This window comes from Meriones unguiculatus, chromosome 18 (assembly GCF_030254825.1).
Source record: "Meriones unguiculatus strain TT.TT164.6M chromosome 18, Bangor_MerUng_6.1, whole genome shotgun sequence".
NCBI lineage: Eukaryota > Metazoa > Chordata > Mammalia > Rodentia > Muridae > Meriones > Meriones unguiculatus.
This window is the reverse complement of record NC_083365.1, coordinates 22,652,243-22,672,522: the sequence shown is the minus strand read 5'-3', so window position 1 is coordinate 22,672,522 and position 20,280 is coordinate 22,652,243. Positions and strand designations below refer to the sequence as shown.

The window sequence follows — 20,280 nt, the reverse complement described above, 5'->3', positions numbered from 1 at the left end:
CAGGAATGCCACCCCACATGAGCTGGTCCTGCCCGCAGGAATCGTTCATCTAGGAAATGCCCTCCAGACTTCCCAGATAACTCTAACTTGTGTCAGGTTGACCACCAAGCAACCAGGACACTGGTTCATACTTCTAACTGATGAAGATGGTAAAAAAGAAATCAGACACTTGGCATGAAGTTTTTCCTATTCTCTAAGTATGAATACATTGCTTTGTGCTTGATGTTTTTCTTATTGTTCTATAGGTATGAATACATTACTTTGTGCTCCTATTCAGACTCAGGTGCAACAAAAGGAGGTATGAAATCTTGGAAGTATCTTATAATTTAATCTTTGACAGTTAAGTAACATGAAATTTTATGTAATGGTATAAATTTGAGATAACTTACAAAGTAAATTATTAAAGCCTTACATAAAACCTTCCTATATTATAAAACCTTCCTATATTTCCAGGACAATTAAGTCATTGCCAATTTAAATTAAAAGTACCAAAACCTTTCAAACTTTATGAGTGCATGAAATATCTTAAAATTTTATAAATATAGATGTTTTTTTCTGCATTGAAGATACAGGTCAGTGGTAGTTTGTCTAGCATGTGCAAGGGTTTATATTTAATACCCAACATCACACAAATGTAAAATCTATTGTGTGTAGGTAGACAGACAATTTTGTACCTAGTTGAAAAGGGTAAACTCTTGAGAGATTATTATTTTTCTTAAATATTTTGTCACAGTATGTGTGACTGCTTTGCTTCATGTATGTATGTACACTGTATGCATGGGTAGTGCCTAGAGAAGCCAGAAGAGGATCCGAGATCCCCTTGAACTAGAGTTATAGACAGTTGCTAGCTGCCATGCAGGTAGGTACTGGGAGCTGAACCTTGGTCCTCTGAAAGAGTAGAAAATATTCTTAATTCTTGAGTCATTTTCTGGCCCCAAGAAACTGTGTGAGTGTGTGTGTATATATATATAAACGTGTGTGTATATATTATATATATTATATATTTTTTATATATATATATATATTTTTTTAAAATTTTGGAGACAGGGTTTCTCTTAGTGGCCTTGACTTTCCTGGACTCACTTTGTAGACCAGGCTGTCCTCAAACTCACAGTGATCCGCCTGCCTCTGCCTCCCTGAGTGCTGAGATTACAGGCGTGAGCTCAAGAATATATTTCTAATCATCTCTTGAATGACACTGGCATGCAGTTGCACAGACTGAACTTTGAATAACAAGAAACTAGACCCCTGAAGTACATAGTATAATATGAATTAGCAGCTGGGTGTGGTGGCACAGGCCAATAAACCCAGCATTTGGGAGGCAGAGGCAGGCGGATCTCTGTGAGTTCAAGGCCAGCCTCATCTACAAAGTGAGTCCAGGACAGCCAAGTCTACACAGACAAACCCTGTCTCGAAAAACCAAAAAAAAAAAAAAAAAAAAATTTTACATATATGTATATGTGTGTATGTGCCTATGGCTTTCTGAGACTTTTTATTTAGGGTTTCAGTAACTATTCAATGCAGAATTTTCATTATGGTTACATTTCATCTATTCAGTGCTTTTTAATTTTTTAGTCACTGTAGAAAGCATCTATGTAACTTTGAATTTTAATTTTCTCTAAACTACCAAAAGTAATTTATTCATAGATCTTAGCTTTAAAAGAAAGGTTTGAGACAGGGTCTCCAGCTCAGTCTGGCCTTAAAGATAACCTTGAACTTTTTAGTGTTTGAGATAAGGTCTCACTTATGTAAGTTGGTTGTCTTGGAGATCACTGTGTAGACTGGGCTGGCCTTGAACTTACAGAGATGCCCTGCCTCCACTTCTCATTTGCTGAGATCAAAGGCATGCATCACATCACTATGTCCAGCTACTTTGAACTTCTGCTCCTCCTGCCTCCAGTTCCTGAGTATTGGGATTATCGATGTGAATTAACATTTAGTCTGTGCTGTGCTGGAGACTGTTAGTAGGGCTGAAAGCATGGTAGGCAAGAATCTACCGGTTAACTACATCCCTAGCCTTAAGGAGAAAAAAAATGTAATAACATATTATATATAATATAATAAGTCATTGATTTAAGTAAACCAGTATAGCTTGAAACCATTACTCATTGTGTTTATATAGTACATATTATAAAACATCTTTTTCAAAACTTAATTTTGAGTTAGGGAAATGGCTGAAAGGACCTGGGTTTAATTCTCAGCACCCACATGGCAGCTCACAATCATTTATAACTCCAGTTCCAGGGAATCTAATACTTTCTTCTGGCCTTCACAGGCAGGAGGCATGCATGTGGTTTATAGGCATATATACAGGCAGAAAAATAAGTAAAATAACGAATTAGAAAAAAAAATCTATGTCTACCTAATTTTTCTATTTTTCTTTCATTGTAGTTTTCAGTTATAGACTACAGCCATGAAAGGAAACATGCAGATGACCAGACAGTCATCTTTTCAAATGAAAACCAGATGGACCTGACAGCAAGTCACACTGTGATGATTACCAAAGGCCTTTCAAATTGTACCAAAAATGAAAATTTCACAAAAATAGATACCACGTCCTTTCTTGAGAATTTAAAGTGTCATTCTGAGAATTCAAGAATTAAACAGGAATTAGAATGTCCCAAAATTTCCATAGGTCAAAACACTTTCTCAGAAAAGATAAATTCTGACAACTTCATAAAAAGATTGGAAACAGGAAAATACAGTACTTTTCCTTCTACAGAGCTTGACAAAGAAAATTCTGAGATACCTATTTATTTCAAGGAAACAAACAGTGACTCTTCTACACATCAAATGCATTTATCTCTTAATGTAGATGAAAATAGTGGTAATAGGACTAGAATCTTTAGAGAACAAGATGATGGAATGAATTTGACCCAGTGCCAACCAGCCTATATTCAGACTTGGATTCCTCCAGCTAGGGAAGCCAGCTTAGGAGACTTTAAAGGTAATAATACAATTTATGGCAATGAATGTATGGAGTTGACAGCTAACAATACCATACAGGTTTTGCTATCAGGAAGTAATTTATCTAAAAGAGAAGCTCAAACTCAACATGTCATGATGAATGTTACAACAGTTGATGGGGCTGAAGCTCCAGAGAAAAAAACAGTTCTTACGGATAAACTAAATGCTGCTTTACAAGGCTCTTTCTCAAACCCTGAAAATAAAATTCATGTTACCAAAAGTCATACTATGGAGTTAGAAACTCATCCAGTCACCCAGATTTCTAATCAAGATGCTAGCACATTGGCTGTAACCTCAAAATCTCTATGTTCTAGTCCAACTATTGAAGGTTATAAGACAATTTTTTATTCTAGTAACAATGATGCAATGGAACTGACTAAGTGTCTATCAAGTATAAGAGAGGAACAAAATTTGCTAAAGCCTGATGAAAAATATTCTAAAATATGTACCAATACAGGTCCTGGTCCACTCACAGAGAAAACTGTTTATTCAGAAGAGGATAACATGGACATTACTAAGAGTCACACAGTTACAATAGATAATATGACATTCAAACAAGATCAAGAAAACATTAAAAAAAAAGTAACAGCTATACCAGTATTTGAAAAAGAAATGATGCGTCAAAATCGTATAACTATGTTAGAAGATCAGAAAATGAATGTAAATTATGTTACAATTCCTCAAGTATCTAAGGAAAGATTACAACAGAGCCTGACAAATACTTTATCTGTTTCATTGGCTGACAGAAGGATTGAACTCTTAACAGGTGAAGATATGGATTTGACTAAAAGTCACACAAGTAATTTAAGAAGTGAAGCTGTTCCTACAACTTTTGACTTCGCATCAAAAAATGTTGCCAAACCTTACTCTCACAGCAAAAGTCCTTCAGATGAGTGGGGAAAGCTAGATAAACAAGTAGTACTGGGACAAGCAATACAAGACCAGCGTTCTAAACTTCTTGAACCACAGAGGAAAAATGTAGATGATCCTGGCTGTTCTCATGCTAACATGATACTTTCTTCAGAGGAAGAGCAAACTATGGATCTAACCAAGAGCCACACTACTGTAATTGGGTTTGGTCCTTCTGGGGTACAAGAACATGGTAAAACTAACTTAGAACACAGAGACTGCGGACTCTCAGCAGAAAGCAGAAAGATAGCTGTGAACATTCCTATAGAAAACACTAGAGTATTACCAACTAATGATATGGACATGTTAAAGGACAGAAGTATACATAAACCTGAATTTTTGAAGGAAAAAAAAATTTGTGGAAGAAAAAGTGTTGGTGGGCTGAAAATTGATAAAACTATTTTATTTTCAGAGGGTCATGAGAATGATATGGATATCACCAAGAGTTACACAGGGAAAATAAACCATACATCTCTATTGGATAAACATGACTCTCACCTAGTACCTTTAGCAGGAACTTCTAAAACCATTTTGTATGCATGTGGACAGGATGAAATGGAAATCACTAAAAGTCACACAACTCCTTTAGAATGTAAAATTATCTCACCAAATGAAATTACTCCTGGTCATCTAGATAAGACTGTGATGTCTATAAATGATCATGAGGAACTAGAAATTACAAAGTCGCATACTGTTTTCATTGACTACCAAGCAGAGGTGAAAGGTGTACTTCCAGACAGATTTGACTTCGAATTACCCAAAGAGGAAAGCCTACAAAGGCCAAAAGTGATGTCTACTTCTGCTGAAGAGATTGTTTCCATTTCAAAAAACAGTAAAACCAACCGTCCAGCAGCAGAAGGCAGCCAGCTGATAGTACTAGAGGAAAGATCTAATAGTGGACTTAGAAAAGAAACTAATGATGTACAAAAGCCTGGATTTCTCCATGAACTTCTTTCAGACAAAAGCCTTGGGCTCAAAAACAAGACCATTACATTTCTAGTGAATGATAAAAATAATAGAGATACCACTCAGAGTTCTGTGGTGGAAATGTGTAATAAAAATAGCCTAGAAGAAAGAGAGAGCTTAAGTTTTGTGCCATTGGCAGGAACTTCTAAACTGGTTTTGTCTGCACACAGGCCAGAGGACACAGAGCTCTCTAGAAGTCAAGCCACTGCTTCAGAATATAAAACTGTCCCACCAGATGAAAGAACTACCGTACCTATGGACAAAACTGTAGTGTTTCTAGATAATCTCGGTGATCTGGATGTCACCAAGTCCCATACAGTTTTCATTGACTGTCAAGCCAAAGAGAAAGCACTTCATGACTATACTAAATTAGGAATGGCAGCAGCCAAAAACTTGAGTGGTCCTGAAAGTGATAGCAGTATTCAAGAAATCACAGAAAAAGCAGTAGCTGAAAAACACCATATAAGAACTGTCATTCCTTCTAATACATTATTTGGCGTTCAGAGTACAGTGGAAATCAACAAGTTTCATAAAGCTGATCTAGATGAAGTCATAGGAAAGTGTGTGCAGGCCAATACATTAAAACAAACTAAACTTGAAACCTGTCCATTAAATAGTACAGATGGAAGAAATGTGGATTTTATACACAGTCATGTAACTTCTGCATGTAGATTCAGTGACAAGTATTCCTCTTTACCAGACGTTATTTTTTCTGATAATTTGGATGGTAATATATCCTTGTATGATAAAAATAAGGAGAAAGCCAATAATTGCCAAACTCAAAGTGCCATAGCACTGCTTAAAGATCAGTATCTGATAAAAGAGCCTCTGGGGGAGATGACTAAACTCTCAAAAGATCAGGGGGAGACCTTTGTTGTTGATAATGTTGCTTCTCAGCCTTCTCTCTCAGGCCAGCAGCCCCCATCAACTCAAAAAGGGCAGGGTGCTGTCAATAACGATGAAGGAGTATTGGCTGGAAAGAAGACTTCATCTTTTTTTACAGAGAAGTCTGCACCCACACGTGAAAATGAAACCAAAATGCTTACCAACGAGGAAAACTTTGCTGTAGCCTACAAAAAAGAACTGAATGAAAGTATTCAAACAGTTAAGTGTAATACAGATACTGATTGCCATAGTAATTCAGGCCTGACAACACAAGTCATTCAAGTCCATGCCAATGCAAGAGAAGCATCAGGCTCTATAATTCCATCTAAGGTTTCATGTTTTAGCAGTGTCAAACCAAGTCTGAGTGATTTGAATAGAAAAACTGAGGTTTTAGACTTTCCGACTGTTCATGTGTTACCTCCTGCAGAACAGTTACTTGAAGCAGGAAAGCAGCCACACAATAACATGAGTATGGTACAAGCTACAGGAATACATAACCTAGGCTCCAGTGATGACGGAGATGAAGAAAGTACAACTTTTCATAAGGGGGCCGAGGCTACATCTGTATCACCAAAAGCAGTTGTTAAACACAAAACAAGAAGATGTTCATTGGGAATCTTCTTACCCAAATTACCAAACAAGAGAAATTGTAGTATCACTGGTGTTGATGACCTAGAGCAAATTCCAACAGATGCGACGGACTTAATTCACCTAGAAACTCTGCCAGTTTCTAGGAAAGATTCAGGCATTGGATTTGTTGCAGCCAAACCGAATTTGAGTCCATCTCAGTATATAAATGAGGAAAATCTCCCTATGTATCCTGATGAGATATTTTCATCAGACTCTGTTAGCCTAGACATTGAAGAAAATGCTCTGATTGACACACATCACAAAGAGATTTTACTATCTGAAAACAAAATAGAAACCTGCGGTGCCCAAAAGAGATCCTGGGTACAAGAAGATGATAATGTTGTAAGTGAGAAAAAAATCCGAACACACGATAGTGCACAAGATCAGGAGGTAAGCTGTCCTGATTCCAGTGTTCAAGTGTTATTGAATTTTGTATTTTTGTTTATGATATTGGTGCTCTGCAATCCTGCTACTGTAATTTTCTCACTTACTACTTACATACCATATACCTCAGTACGGTATACACTACCATACTCAGCTATATTTTTAAACTTGTATATGTTCTACTAAGCAAATAGAAACTATTTCTACTTAATATAGGTTAGAGATATATTCCTGTGTAGAATTACCAGAGGTCGTTTGGTAAGAAACTTTTAAGATAGTGATGTGTTGGCCTGTAACTGTAATCCCAGCAGTCTTAAGGCTGAGGTAAGAGGATTACTGTGACTTAACTGCCAGCCTGGGCTATAAAACAAGACCCTATCACAAAACAATCATTTGTAGTGAAAAATATCCACAAAAATGAAACTAAAAGTTGTACAAATACCCAGTATTAGAATTATCTTGACGTTTTGAGACAGCATCTTACTTTATTGCCTCAAACTCGTAGTTCTTTTGCCTCTACCTCCCAAGTGCTGAAATCACAGATGTTCTCTATAATGCCAGGTCAGATTTCTATAATCTAAATATTCAGTCACTTTGCTGGTGATTTGTGAGCATTACTTTGTGTATAAGAATCTCCTTGGGGGTGGGGGGGAGAATCTCCTCGAAGCCAGGGGTGGTGACACATGCCTGTAATCCCAGCACTCAGGGAGGCAGAGGCAGGTAGATTTCTGTGAGTTTGAGGCCAGCCTGGTCTACAAAGTGAGTTCAGGACAAGCCAAGGCTACACAAAGAAACCCTGTTTCAAGACCTGGTCTTAAACAAAACAATATAAAAATAAAACCAATATGAGTAAGTACAGAAGATTGTTTCAGTGGCTCTGAGGTGAGGTGATGAGAAAATAGCCAAAGCTTTGAGAAACTAATAATAGTAATATAACACTTAAATCTGACTAGATTTTATGAAAATTATTATTTTGTTAAACAAATATTGAATATCTATTTACTATACTCTTAATCAGTGGTTCTCAACCTTCCTTAATGCTGTGACCATATATTTTTGTACTTTGTGTATATGGGTGTTTTGTCTGCATGTACATTTGCACACCAGAAGAATGCATCAGATCTCATGGGACTATATTTATAGATGGTTGGGAATTGAACTCTGAGCAACCAGTGCTCTTAACCGTTGAGCCATCACTTCAGCTCCCAGCTGTAATTCTTTAATATCTTGTGGCAAATGATATTTGAAGCTAAATTAAATGTTTTTTTGTTTTGAGATAGGGTTCTCATTATGTAGCCTTGCTGAGCCTAGAACTTGCAATGTAGACCAGGATAGCCTTGTACTCACAGAGTCAGACCTGTGTGCCTTCTGAGTATTGGGATTAAAATAACCATGCATGCCAGGTTTTTGTGGTTTATCCTTTTAATCCCAGCACTTGGGAGGCAGAGGCAGGCAGATCTCTGTGAGTTTAAGGCCAGCTTGGTCTACATAGCAAGTTGCAGCACAGCCAAGAACACACAGAAACCCTATTTTGAACCTCCCCGATCCCTCCACCCAAAAAAAAAAAAAAAAAAGAAGAAGAAAGAAAGAAAGAAATAGTGTTTTTGTTGGTGTTTAAAATTTAGTCACTATAAGTACCAAGCTCATAACTTTATGCTGGTGTTTTAATTACGTAATTTGTACATGAGCAGACACTTTTGCACATGCATGATGTGGAAGGAAGAACATGCCACAGCATATATCATGGGACAACTGTGGAGTCAGTTACCTTCTTTTGCCTTTACATGGGTTCTGGGAATGAACTCAGGCCACTAGGCTTACATAGCAAGTACTTTTACTGACAAAGGCATTTGACTGGCCCCTATGCTGATATTTTTGTAATTTCAGGTTTTTGATCATCACACTGAAGGAGATATCAATAAAAATGTCAACAGTGCATTGACAAAAAGCCAGAGCAGAACACCGTCCAGTTGCAGCAGCTCTCTGGATTCATTCAAGGCTGATGGAATTTCTCTGGATGTCAGCAGTAAGATCTTTATGAAGACTAAAAAATAAGTTATTTGAATTCGTAATTAATAAGTATATTTCAATTTAGGAAGTATTTAAGTGCTATATAAATCCTTTCGGTTATAGAATTGATAAGTAAAGTAATATTTCACTTACTTTTTTTTTAACTTAATAAAATGACAAGTATTATAGAAGAATGGTTCATTTTCTCCAAAAGCTTGTAATTAGTGGAGAAACACTGAATGGAGACTTAAGACTATATTACAGATACTTTGTCTTTCTAAGTGAACAGATACCCAGCAACATCCTAATAAATGGGTGCATCAGGGTCACGAACAGCGCATAAATCTGAAGGATAACTAAAATTAACTTTACATCTTAGTTTTCATTGATTTGTTTTTGGTACAGGGTCTCACTGTGTAGCTTTGGTTGCCTACAATTGGTGATGTAGACCACACTGGCCGCCTTCTTGCTTGTGTCTATCCAGTGTTGGGATTAAAGGTGTACACCACTATTCCAAGCCTTACAGTTTAGCTTTGACTTGCTTATTACATAAATTCTGCTTTTACTTCTAGCCCAGCGTAATAGCCAAATGGAATCACAATTTCTCGGTGACACTATCTGTGAAGAGAGTTTGAGGGAGGTATGTTGATGAAGTTTTCACTTTAATTCATTCTTACATTTATTATTTATTTTGTGTGTATGTGTGTGAGTGCATGCAGGCCACAGTACACATATGGCAGTCTGAGGACAACTTGCAGAAATTGATCTGTCTATCCTTCATATGGGTCTCAAGAATAGAACTCAAGTTGCCAGGTTGGTGTTGGGTGCACTTGCCTGCTGATCCATCCCAAGGTCACTTTCTCACCATGTTTTTTTTTTTTTTTTTTTTTTTTTTTTAATTTGTTTCTTTGTTTATACTGAAACAGGGTCTTATGATCTAGCCCCGGCTGGCTTAGAACTGCCTATGTAGATCACGCTGGCCTCAAACTCCCTGAGATCTGTCTACATCTGTCTTTCAAATCTTGGGATTAAAAGCATGTGCACTACCACATCTGGCTTATTTCTTAACTTTGTTTTGTTTGTTTATGAGACAGGGTTTCTCTGTGTAGCCCTGGCTGTCTTGGACTTGCTTTGTAGACCTGGCTGGCCTGGAACTTAGTGATTTATCTGCCTCTGCCTCTTGAATGTTAATATCACAGGCATGCATCAACACTGCCCAGCTTTATTTTTCACTTTTAATGCACTATTTTTGTTTGTTTGTTTGTTTGTTTTTTGATACAGTGTTTCTCTGTATCAGAGTTGTGGCTGTCCTAGAACTCACTCTATGACCAGGCTGGCCTGGAACTCATAGATATCTGCCTGTCTTTGCCTCCCAAGTGCTGGGATTAAAGGTCACTATGCCCAGCTATTTTTTAAAAATAGTTTATTATTGTTTTTTGTTTGTTTGTTTGTTTGTTTGTTTTCCTTTTTCTTTTTTCGAGACAGGATCTCAGGCATTTGCTAGCCTTAAACTCCCTATGTAGCCAATGCTGGCCTTGAACTCCTGATCTTTCTGCTTCCAACACCCAAGTGCTAGAATTACAGATGTGTGTTACCACTCCTGGCTTAGTTTTTGGTTTTGGTTTGGTTTTGAGGTAGTTCCCATGTGGCTTTACACTTAATATGTACCTGAAAGTGACCTCAAACTTTGATCCTCCTGCCTCTACCTCCAGAGTGTTAGGATTACCATGGGCCACATGCCAAATTTTATGTCATACAGGGAATCCAGTCCAGAGCTGGATGAATGCCAGGCAGATACTCTACCAACTATGTTTTATCTTCAACCCTAGAATTTTTTAAAATTATGACGTATTTCAAATATATAGAGGCTAGTTTTCTTTGTTAAGGATTCAACACAGTAGTTATATGAAGTATTATCTTAGTCTGTTCTGTCTTGCAGTAACTGAATACCACAAAATGGGTAGTTTATAGAGCCATCTTGTGGTTCATTAGGCTTTGTCAAACATAGCACTGCCACAAGCTCAGAATGTGGTAAGGCTGCCAGGCTGGAGGTACCCTGCAGAATCTCCATGTGACCCATAGCATCTCATGACAGTAGAACAAGTTTGCCAAGTTGAGTCCATTTTCCTCTTACAGAGTCCTCAGTGCTGTCCTGGGGGCCTTAATATTACAAGCTCATCCAGTTATCCTTTACTTCCATATACTGTTAGCATATGACCTTGGGAATTAATATGTTTTTAAGGGATCAAACACCTAGACCTTAGTAAGGAGAATTTAAGAGACATATTTTGCGTTTTGAAAACTATTTTAAATAGCCTTAAAAAATGTTAGACTGGGTGTGGTGGTCTATACCTTTCATTTTTGCACTAGAAAGACTAACATTGTGAATTCTAAGTCACACTGGGTTGCAAATTAGTGCTATGGAAGGGTACGTTGTTTCATAAAACATCTACTTAAGTACAATTTGCTAATGTTTGCCTATTTTCATAACACAGTAGATTAAGCTGTTTAGAATTAAATGATGTAATTAGAGTCAAAGTGAGTTTAAATTGAATGTTCAAATTAAAAAATTAAATGTTCAAATTAAAAAGAAAATGTCCTTTTTTTTTTTTCCTTTCTTTTTAGAAACTCAAGAATGGACAAATTACAATAAGGGAGTTCTTCATACTTCTTCAGGTCCACATCTTAATACAGAAACCCAGGCAGAGCAATCTCCCAGCCAAAGTAAGTGCAGCTGCTTTGCAAAATATTCATCTCAGTTAAAAATATATCAGCCGTAAAAAAAAAAAAAAATGATTTGCACCAGAGTAAGCATTTTTTAAAAGTCAAAACCATGAACTGCAGATGTAGCTCAGTTGGTAGAGGATGGCCTGCTGTGCATGAAGCCTTGGAGCTGCCAGGCCTAACAGCCTGTTTGTATACTTGATGCTGCTCCTTTCCTCGCTGGGGTGCTTGCTACAATACCGCCTGGAACCTCTAAAGCACTCCAGTGGTGCCTTTGGAGGTGAGACCTCAAATCAGTGTCCGGCGTGACAGCTCTCCCAGTTTGACATCCACAAGGTTTTTTTCTCCCTCAGTGGTAAAGCTAACCTCATCTTTGAGTCTTAGTGTCTGCAAAGCCAAGTTATGCTTAAGAAGACAGACTTGAAAAATCTTAAAGTAGAGGGAGTTCAAAAGAAATGGAATATGTAGATCATGGAAAGTGAGGTCATAGCTGTGGACATCTGTTCCAAGACTTTGATGCCTGTGAGTCTCTGTAGAGTAAAAGTGGGCAACATGTTTTTGGTGGGAGTGGAGGTATTGCTGGCCCTTATAGACAATTTTGGCAGCTCCCTTTTATGTCTATGTTGTAGCAGCTCAGCTGGCTAAACTGGCAGAGGGTGCTTTTATAGTCCTCCATGATCCTTGCACGTTTGTGGAGTGATATAACTGGAGTTTGCTGCTTTGTGGGTTCCTTTCTTTCACCTTCTCTATTCTTTTACTTCTTCCCTTTCAACCCCCAACACTAGATAGGATAAAAAGGATAGAAGGGAAAGGGGTGAAGTTATCCTTAGACTACTTCCTGCTGATTACGTGTGTCGGGTTCTTTGGGGTAAGTTTGATTTTCACCATCAGGATATTCCGTTTCTTCTCAGTTTCTTTGCCCATGACTACTTTAACAAACTGCAACCAACAGCATCCACCCACTACCCAGCCAACAACAGCCAGCCAACCCCATAGGACCCTTGCATTTATATATTCTCTGCAAAGTAATGTAATCACCAATGTAACACACTCTCAGAAACCACTACAGCTGGCAAAACCAATTCCCTACTAGCACATGAGGCAAATTATAGTCATTTGCTGTGAAGTAGCCTCTTATTCCCACCCCTGGCATTAAAATGAAAACATATTCACAAAACATTTCTGTGATTGTTTTTCATTAATTTATTTATTCACTTCACATTCCAGTCATGGCCCCCAACCTGCTTTTCTCCAAGTCCCACCCTCACAGCTCCCCTTCCCACATTCTTTCCTCCCTTTCTCCTTAGAGATGGGGAGGTCCCCTCCATGGGTACCGACCCACCCTGGCACATCAAGTCACAACATTACTAAGCACATCCTCTCCCACTGAGGCCAGACAAGGCAGCCCAGCTCGGAAAAAGAGATTCAAGGCAGGCATCAGAGTCAGAGACGGCCCCTGCTCCAGTTATTAGGGGACCCACATGAAGACCAAGCTTCACATCTGCCACATATATGTAGGGGGCCTAGGTCCAGCCCATGCATGCTCTTTGGTTGGTGGTTCAGTCTCTGAGCCCTCTGCAGTTCTTCTTGTGTTGTCCTTGACCCCTCTGGGTTCTTCAGTCCTTCCCCCAACTCTTCCACAAGACTCTGAGCTCTACTGTGGATCTCTTAAAGAAACCAAAATTAAAGATTCTCCTGACAGAGTGGTTCAAGCTAAAGTAATGTAACTCATATAATTATGTTGAAGAACTCCTTGGCCTGAAGAACCCATGTATTGATTGTATATATAAAGTTGGACACTTAATCAAAATGAGTAAACATGGCTTGTACACATAGTTTCTAGTTCAAGATAAAATAAATTAATCCACCCACTGAGTACAATAATATCTATCCAGTATGTTCCGTAGCGCATGAACCTTTGTCCTTTGGCACTTCTAGTATTTTGCCAGTTACATAATTGTATGCTTTACTTTTTAAACTTTTATTTGTATTTTAGGTGTATTGATGGTTTTTGTGCATATATGTCTGTGGATCACGTGTGTATAGTGCTTGGGGAGGACAGAAGAGGGCACTGGCACTGGAGTTGCAAATAGTTGTAAGCTACTGTGTAGATACTGGGAACCAAATCTGGCTCCTCTGAAAGAGCAACAAGTGCTTAACTGAGGAGGAAAAAAATAACAGATCAGCCTTGTATTGGATGGAGATGCCATTCAGTATTTTCATAACTTCTTTTCTTTTCCTTGTCCTTTGTACAGAGAGTCTTGATTTACTTAGTATCAGTGTTTAAAAACACAATCATTTTACTGTTGCCATTTATTTTTGAGTCAGTACATACAGTTTTGCTCTTTATGCACTTAAGAATATTCTTTAAGAACTGGTGGATTGTAGCCAGGTGTCTTCAAACTTAGAGGCAGAGGTAGGGCAGATCTTGGTGAGTTTAAGACCAGCCATAGCTTCACAGAGAAATTTTGACTCAAACAAGAACCTGATAATTGAGCCAGTGAGATGGTGTATTGGGTAAAGGTGCCTTACACTAGCACCCACATGGAGGAAGGAGAAAACTGTCTTCCACATTTATGCTGTGGCATGCATGCCACACACATAATAAATAAGTGTAATTTAAAATAAAAAATAACTTTGGCAGTATGCTGGATATGGTGGTACACACCTATAATCTCAGCTCCTGATTGGTCCAGCCAGGAGGATCAGAAGTTCAAGGTCTTTCTTGATGTATATTTCAAGGCCTACAGCACCTTTGTGAGCTCGGGTCCCAAGGAGATGACACAGTGATTAGAAGCACTAGCTTCTGTTGCAGAAGATTCAGATTTGAGTCCCAGCACCCACCCACATGGAGGTTCACAGCTCTGTAACTCCACTCCCAGGGGATTTGATGCCCGCTTCTGGCTGACTAAGGCACCAGGCGTGTACACATGAAAACAAAACACACACCAGGTCCTGGGTCTTGAACCCAGTCTTCATGCTTACATAGTAAACGCTATGTTCCAGCCATTTAATAGATAAGCCCAAAGTTTAGAGTGGAAAAATTACTTATTCTGTGCTGTGCTGCTTGTAAAAAAAAAAAAAAGAATAGTTTTCGTAAGTAATGCAATGAAAAGCTGATACAGATTTTGTTTTTTCCAAAACAGGATACATTCATTTGTCTTTAAACTAGGGTTATAAAACATAATGAACTGTTTGTATTCTTTGATGAGTGGATGGGTGGGTTAGTTGGTTGGTTGAGACAAAGTCTTACTCTAGTTCAAGCTAGGCTGGAATTTACTATGTAGCAGAAGATGGCTTTGAACTCACAAAGACAAGACCTTTTTTGCCTCAGTCTCCTAAGTGCTGGGATTGCAGTCATGATCCACTGTCTTGATATGTATTTTTTCCTTTCTATTTTAAAGTGGTTTCTGCTAAACTTAGTTTTTAGATATTGTTTGTTTGTACGTTTTTTGGTTTTTCAAAACAGAATTTCTTTGTGTAACAGAGCCTTGTCTGTCCTTGACTTGCTTTATAGACCAGGCTGGCCTAGAACTTAGATGCCCACCTGCCTGCTCAGATTAAAGATTTGCGACACCATGCCTGGCTATACTGATCTTTTAAAATTACACTCACTTATTATGTGTATATGTTCACATGCATGTAAGTGCTTAGAAATCAGGACAATTTATGGTAGTCATCTTGCCAATCCCTGATTTTCTTAAAATAATTCATAATCATTTTAAACCACTTTCAGTCCTGTAAGTCATTATCTTAATTCACCTGAACACCTGTAGAAGAGTAAACTTTGAAGTTAGAAAATTGAATTCATGTTTGAACTTCTAACTTCCTGTGTAAACTTCATATAATGTTTTAAGTTTCTTTGCATAACTGTTTTTCCCCACAGTATTGCGGATTGAACCTAGAACCTCATGCACCCTAAACTGAGCTACATACCCAGGCTTCTTTGTATAACTTTTTAAAATAGACATTCTAAAATTTGAATTTGTTCTTTTATGTGGTTTTGTCCTCAAAAATGCCAGTTTTGAGCCAGATATTGGTACACTTCTATAAGTTCAGCACTTCAGTGTGATCTTCAGCTACATAATAAGTTCCAGTCCAGCCTAGGATACATACATAAGACTTCTCAAAAAAAAAAAAAAAGAAGAAGAAGAAGAAGGAAAAGAACAAAACTCAGCATCTAGTGCCTATCAGACATGGTGTCACAAGGCAAGAAGTTTAGGCAAGGGGATCAAAAGTTCCAGCTCAGCCTAAACTACATAGTAAAGAAAAAGGTATCAATTCTGATTGATTGATTAATTACTATTTTTTTAAGTTTACTATAAACGCATCACCTACCCCAGAAGATCTGATGTTGAGACAATATGTTTATGGACCCAAGATACAGATTTACAGAGAAGATTGTGAGCTTCTGCGACAAAAGATTGAAGAGTAAGAAACTTTAATATTTTTCTCCTGTGATTGTTTTTGGAGGGTTATAATAAACAAATGGTCCATGTGGTATTTAATTAGAATAACAGCAGCATGGGAAAATGAATGGAATTAACTGGCAGTATGACATAAATGGAAACCCAATTCTGTCTACAATATTGTGTAGCTGTGCATAAGTCACTTACCCTTCTTTTCTACTTCATAAAACAGTAATGATAACTACTCAATAGATGCCATGAACAATAGCACTTACATATGTTTCATTTCATGATGAATAAAAAGATAAACCAAAATTATTGCATTATGATATAAATTAGTTAAAACAGAACATCTTCAAAAGGATATATGTTGATGATTATTAATATTTAATATTGATTTATCTTTTAGTTAAACAGCAGTTATGCTTAAACCAGCTGTATACACATAGAGACTAGGATTTATTTAATTGACCTAGAGCACAATGCTGGGCAATAATAACTCCATCCTAAACCTCCAAGCCTGCATAGCTTCTCCCATTCAGATTCCCGCATTATACGTGCTTTTTAGTCATATCTTCAGTTCGTTTCTCCTGATGTTTTCAGATCCTCTCCTCATGGATCTTTTCTCCCACTCCTTTCTTTCTCCTCCCCTCTGGACCAGGATTTCCCAGTATTGGCTGATTGTTTTTATTGGCAACATAGAGAACAAATGCTGGCTTGTTTACACAAAGGTGACAGGTGATTCTTAAGAATAAGCATCACAATGCAGTGTCAGGATTGAAACCAGATAGTGGGGTAGCATTTGAATGAACAAGAGTAAATTGTATACATTCCACAAGAATGTTATACCAAGAGATATAATATACTCCCTCCCCACCCCCAAGACAGGGCTGACTGCCCTAAAACTCCCTCTGTAGACCAGGCTGGCCACAAAACTATGAGATCCCCTGCCTCTGCCTCCTGAGTGCCGGGATTAAAGATGTGAACTACCACACTTTACTTTGGGATTTGTAAACTGGGTGTTGTTGTACAGACTGTAATCCCAGGATTTAGAAGGAGCCTAAACTAAATAGTAAGGCTCTTTCTTAGATTCTAAAAGAAAAAGGTCTCAATTTTGATTTAATATTTAATTACTATTTTTTTTAAGTTTACTATACACACATCACCTACTTAGAAGATATGATGTTGAGACAGTATGCTTATGGATCCACTTTCTGATCTTGCTTCTTTGAGACAGGGCCTCAAAAAAGACTGTAATACAGACTGGTCCAGACAATCCTCCTGCCAGTCTCCCAAGGGTTAGGAGTATAAGCAGGAGAGTTATGCGTACAAGGCCATAGGACTGGAGAAATGGCATTAATGGTTAAGAACATTTGCTGCTCAGTCATGAGGATAAGAGCTCTGATTCCAGTATCCACATAGCAAGTTAGGCATCGTGCGTTTCTGGTCCCCAAGCCCAAAGGTGCACACATCTATTCATATACCTAGATAAGTCTAAAAAATAAAAAAGCTGGACCAGTCTGGTCTACATGATATCTTCTCTGGTAAAAAAATAAGTGTTTATATTAGTGGGTATGATGGCATAGGCTTTTTAATTCTAGTACTTAGGAAGCAAGGGCAGGTACTTTCCTGAATTCAGGGCCACTCAGGGCTGCAAAGTGAGACCTTGTCTCAAAATATAGTAACAATAATAGTTGTATATATCATTCATAATCAAAATTGTTTTGGTTCTTCTAATTTTTACCACATTTTCCTTTAATTTACATACATAAAAGAATATAGTTTTACTTAGAAGATAGCACAGTGCTTGGATCTTTGTAAGTATTACACACAGATTTACAAATTATATGTCTGCTTTTCCTATGATAAACTAAAATTCATAATTCAAAACAATGTTTATTTCATGCTATCTTAGTACTTTATTACTATTGTTGGAAATAATGGCTCTCAGGCTAAATATTAACCTGTAATTAACCTGTCGTTTATTAACCCTGTAATTATTATGGCGATATTATTTAACATGCTGTCATAATCAATAAGACACAGATAGCTGTTAGATTTTATAATTGACTTATAACACTTTGGGCTGAGCAAATAATTCCACCTACGCTATCTCAGTAACCTCACTATCCACCTCCAGCCCCCCTCCGATGACATCCGTCTTAACCGTTCTTATCTGGGCTACCTTCCATCTATAATTCCATAAATACTTGCTTATCCTTCATCTGGATCAGTCCTTTCCTCGCCACTTTTGGAGTCCTTTCTCCTGGCCCATGTGGTTCCTTTCCCATGCTAACCCATCTTGGCTTCTTCTTTCCTCTCTTTGCTTCTGCCTCCTTTCTGTGACCCTCCTGTCCCTAAAGCACAGAAACCTTATCCACACCTACCTTCTTCTGCCCTGCCCAGGTACAGGCCTTTTTTATTAACCAGTCAGGTATAATGTCTTCGGCAGTTTACACAACAAGGATAGATGTATCTGGGCAATAACCAGATCTTGAGAGCCAGTAATTAGCATCAAAATAGAAGCATCAGACCAACCCCCAACAGTTTATATTTGAACTAAGCTAACAAAAATAATCTTTAAGCATTATAGTTTTTTTGGTTTGTTTTGTTTTTCTTTGTGTCTGTGTGTGTATGTGATACTGGGGATTGAATTAAAGGCTTTAAAATGCTAGGCAATTACTCTTTCTTCTGAGCTATCTCCTTAGCTGTAAAAATTATGTGTATGGGTGTTTTGTATGCCTGTGTACCATATGTGTTCAGCCAACATCACAGAAGAAAAAAGCCAAAAGCCCATTCTTCTTCTCCATGCTATTTTATACCCTTCTCTCACTGTCCCTCCTTTCTGTTTAATCCCTGTCAGCTGGTTTCATGTTCTGCCTCTTGACCTAGACCTATGATTTACTTAATTTAGTTCTTATATTAAAGGTGTGTGGTAGGGCTGAGCCAAAACCATAAGTACGTGTTTAGAGTAAACAGAAAGCTCTTGGGTTAAAGATATGTGTTAGATCTGAGCCACACCAAAAAAGAAACAGGCTTTTACAGTTCACGATCTTGGGGTTCACAATGGGATCAAATATCCTGCAACTACTTATCTTCGCTACTTATTAGTAAATATTGAAATTATAATAGCTTGCCTTTCCTTATTTTATTTTTTCAGAATAATGTCTCATCGTGCCAGGCCAATCAAGAGCTCATGTTTTATAGCTCAAGCTGTCTTTGAATTCCTATCAGTCTCGTCTCAACATGCATTGTGCGTGCCATCATGCAGCTTCACTCTGCGGTTTTTATCAATGCTATTTTGTAAAAGTTAAAGTTTGAGCTAAATTGAGAACTTTTACTTAAAAATTAATTACAAATTCACAGCAATTATATAATATCTTGAAGTTGGAAGCAGAGCTGGAGAGATGGCTCAGAGGTTAAAAGCATTGTCTGCTCTTTCTGAGGTCCTGAGTTTAATTTCCAGCAACCATGTGGTGGCTCAACAGTCATCTATGATGAGATCTGTTACTCTCTTCTGGCATGCAGGTGTACATGCAAACAGAACACTACTAAATAAATAAATAAATAAATAAGATCTTTTTTTTAAAAAAGGATGAAAGCAATGTGTTTTTGCTTACATTAAGCAAATAGAGTGATATGGGAATTCTTTTATTTTTGTTTTTTTATATAGGAATTCTTGTTAGAAAAATTTATAAGGATTTTTTCTCATTTATTTATTCACTTCACATCCTTGTAGCCCCCTTCCCTCCTCTCCTCCCAGTTCCACCCTCTTTCTCTCTTCCCTCCCTATTGTTAGAAAAGTTTTGGTTTGTAACATTACTTTCTTTTTTTTTTTTACTTAAATTTTTTGTTTTTATTATTTAAATTGTCTGTGTATGTGTGTTTGTGTGTGTGCACATAAGAGCACAGATGCCCAAAGAAGGCAGGTATTAGACTTTCTGGTGATTGAGTTAAAGCAGTTGTAAACTACCCAACGTGGGTACTGTAAACTGAACTTGGGTCCTCTAAATACCAAGTTTTGTTGTTGTTGTTATTGTTTTACCCTTTGGTTTTTCAAAACAGGGTTTCTCTGTGTGTAGCCTTGGCTGTCTTGGAGCTCACTTTGTAGACCAGACTGACCTTGCACTCACAGAGATCCACTTGCCTCCCAAATTCTAGGATTGAAAGTGTATACCACCATACACTTTGAATAAAAAGTTCTTAACTCCATGCCCAGCTGAATAAAAAGTTCTTAACTCCCATAATCAGTACTTACTTATAAGTATTATTTGAGTTTTGTTTGTTTTTTTTTTTTTTTTTTTTTGAGACAGGGCCTTCAAAGAGACCCTAGTCTAGGTTGGCCCTTCCAGGCAATCTTCCTACCCCAGTCTCTTAATGGTTATAATATCCCTTG

General features: G+C 37.7%; 1 protein-coding gene across 6 annotated transcripts in view; it reads left to right on the top strand.

Moving 5' to 3' along the window:
• Knl1 (kinetochore scaffold 1) overlaps window positions 1–20,280 on the top strand; it is a 60,953-nt gene that overhangs the window by 18,995 nt on the left and 21,678 nt on the right. For all 6 annotated transcript variants that reach the window (XM_060372106.1, XM_060372105.1, XM_060372102.1 and 3 more), the window contains 6 exons: window positions 246–298; window positions 2,392–6,747; window positions 8,629–8,767; window positions 9,324–9,391; window positions 11,377–11,475; window positions 15,791–15,906. In XM_060372106.1, the coding sequence (XP_060228089.1) occupies window positions 246–298; window positions 2,392–6,747; window positions 8,629–8,767; window positions 9,324–9,391; window positions 11,377–11,475; window positions 15,791–15,906 (4,831 nt within the window). The remainder of the gene's footprint in view (window positions 1–245; window positions 299–2,391; window positions 6,748–8,628; window positions 8,768–9,323; window positions 9,392–11,376; window positions 11,476–15,790; window positions 15,907–20,280) is intronic.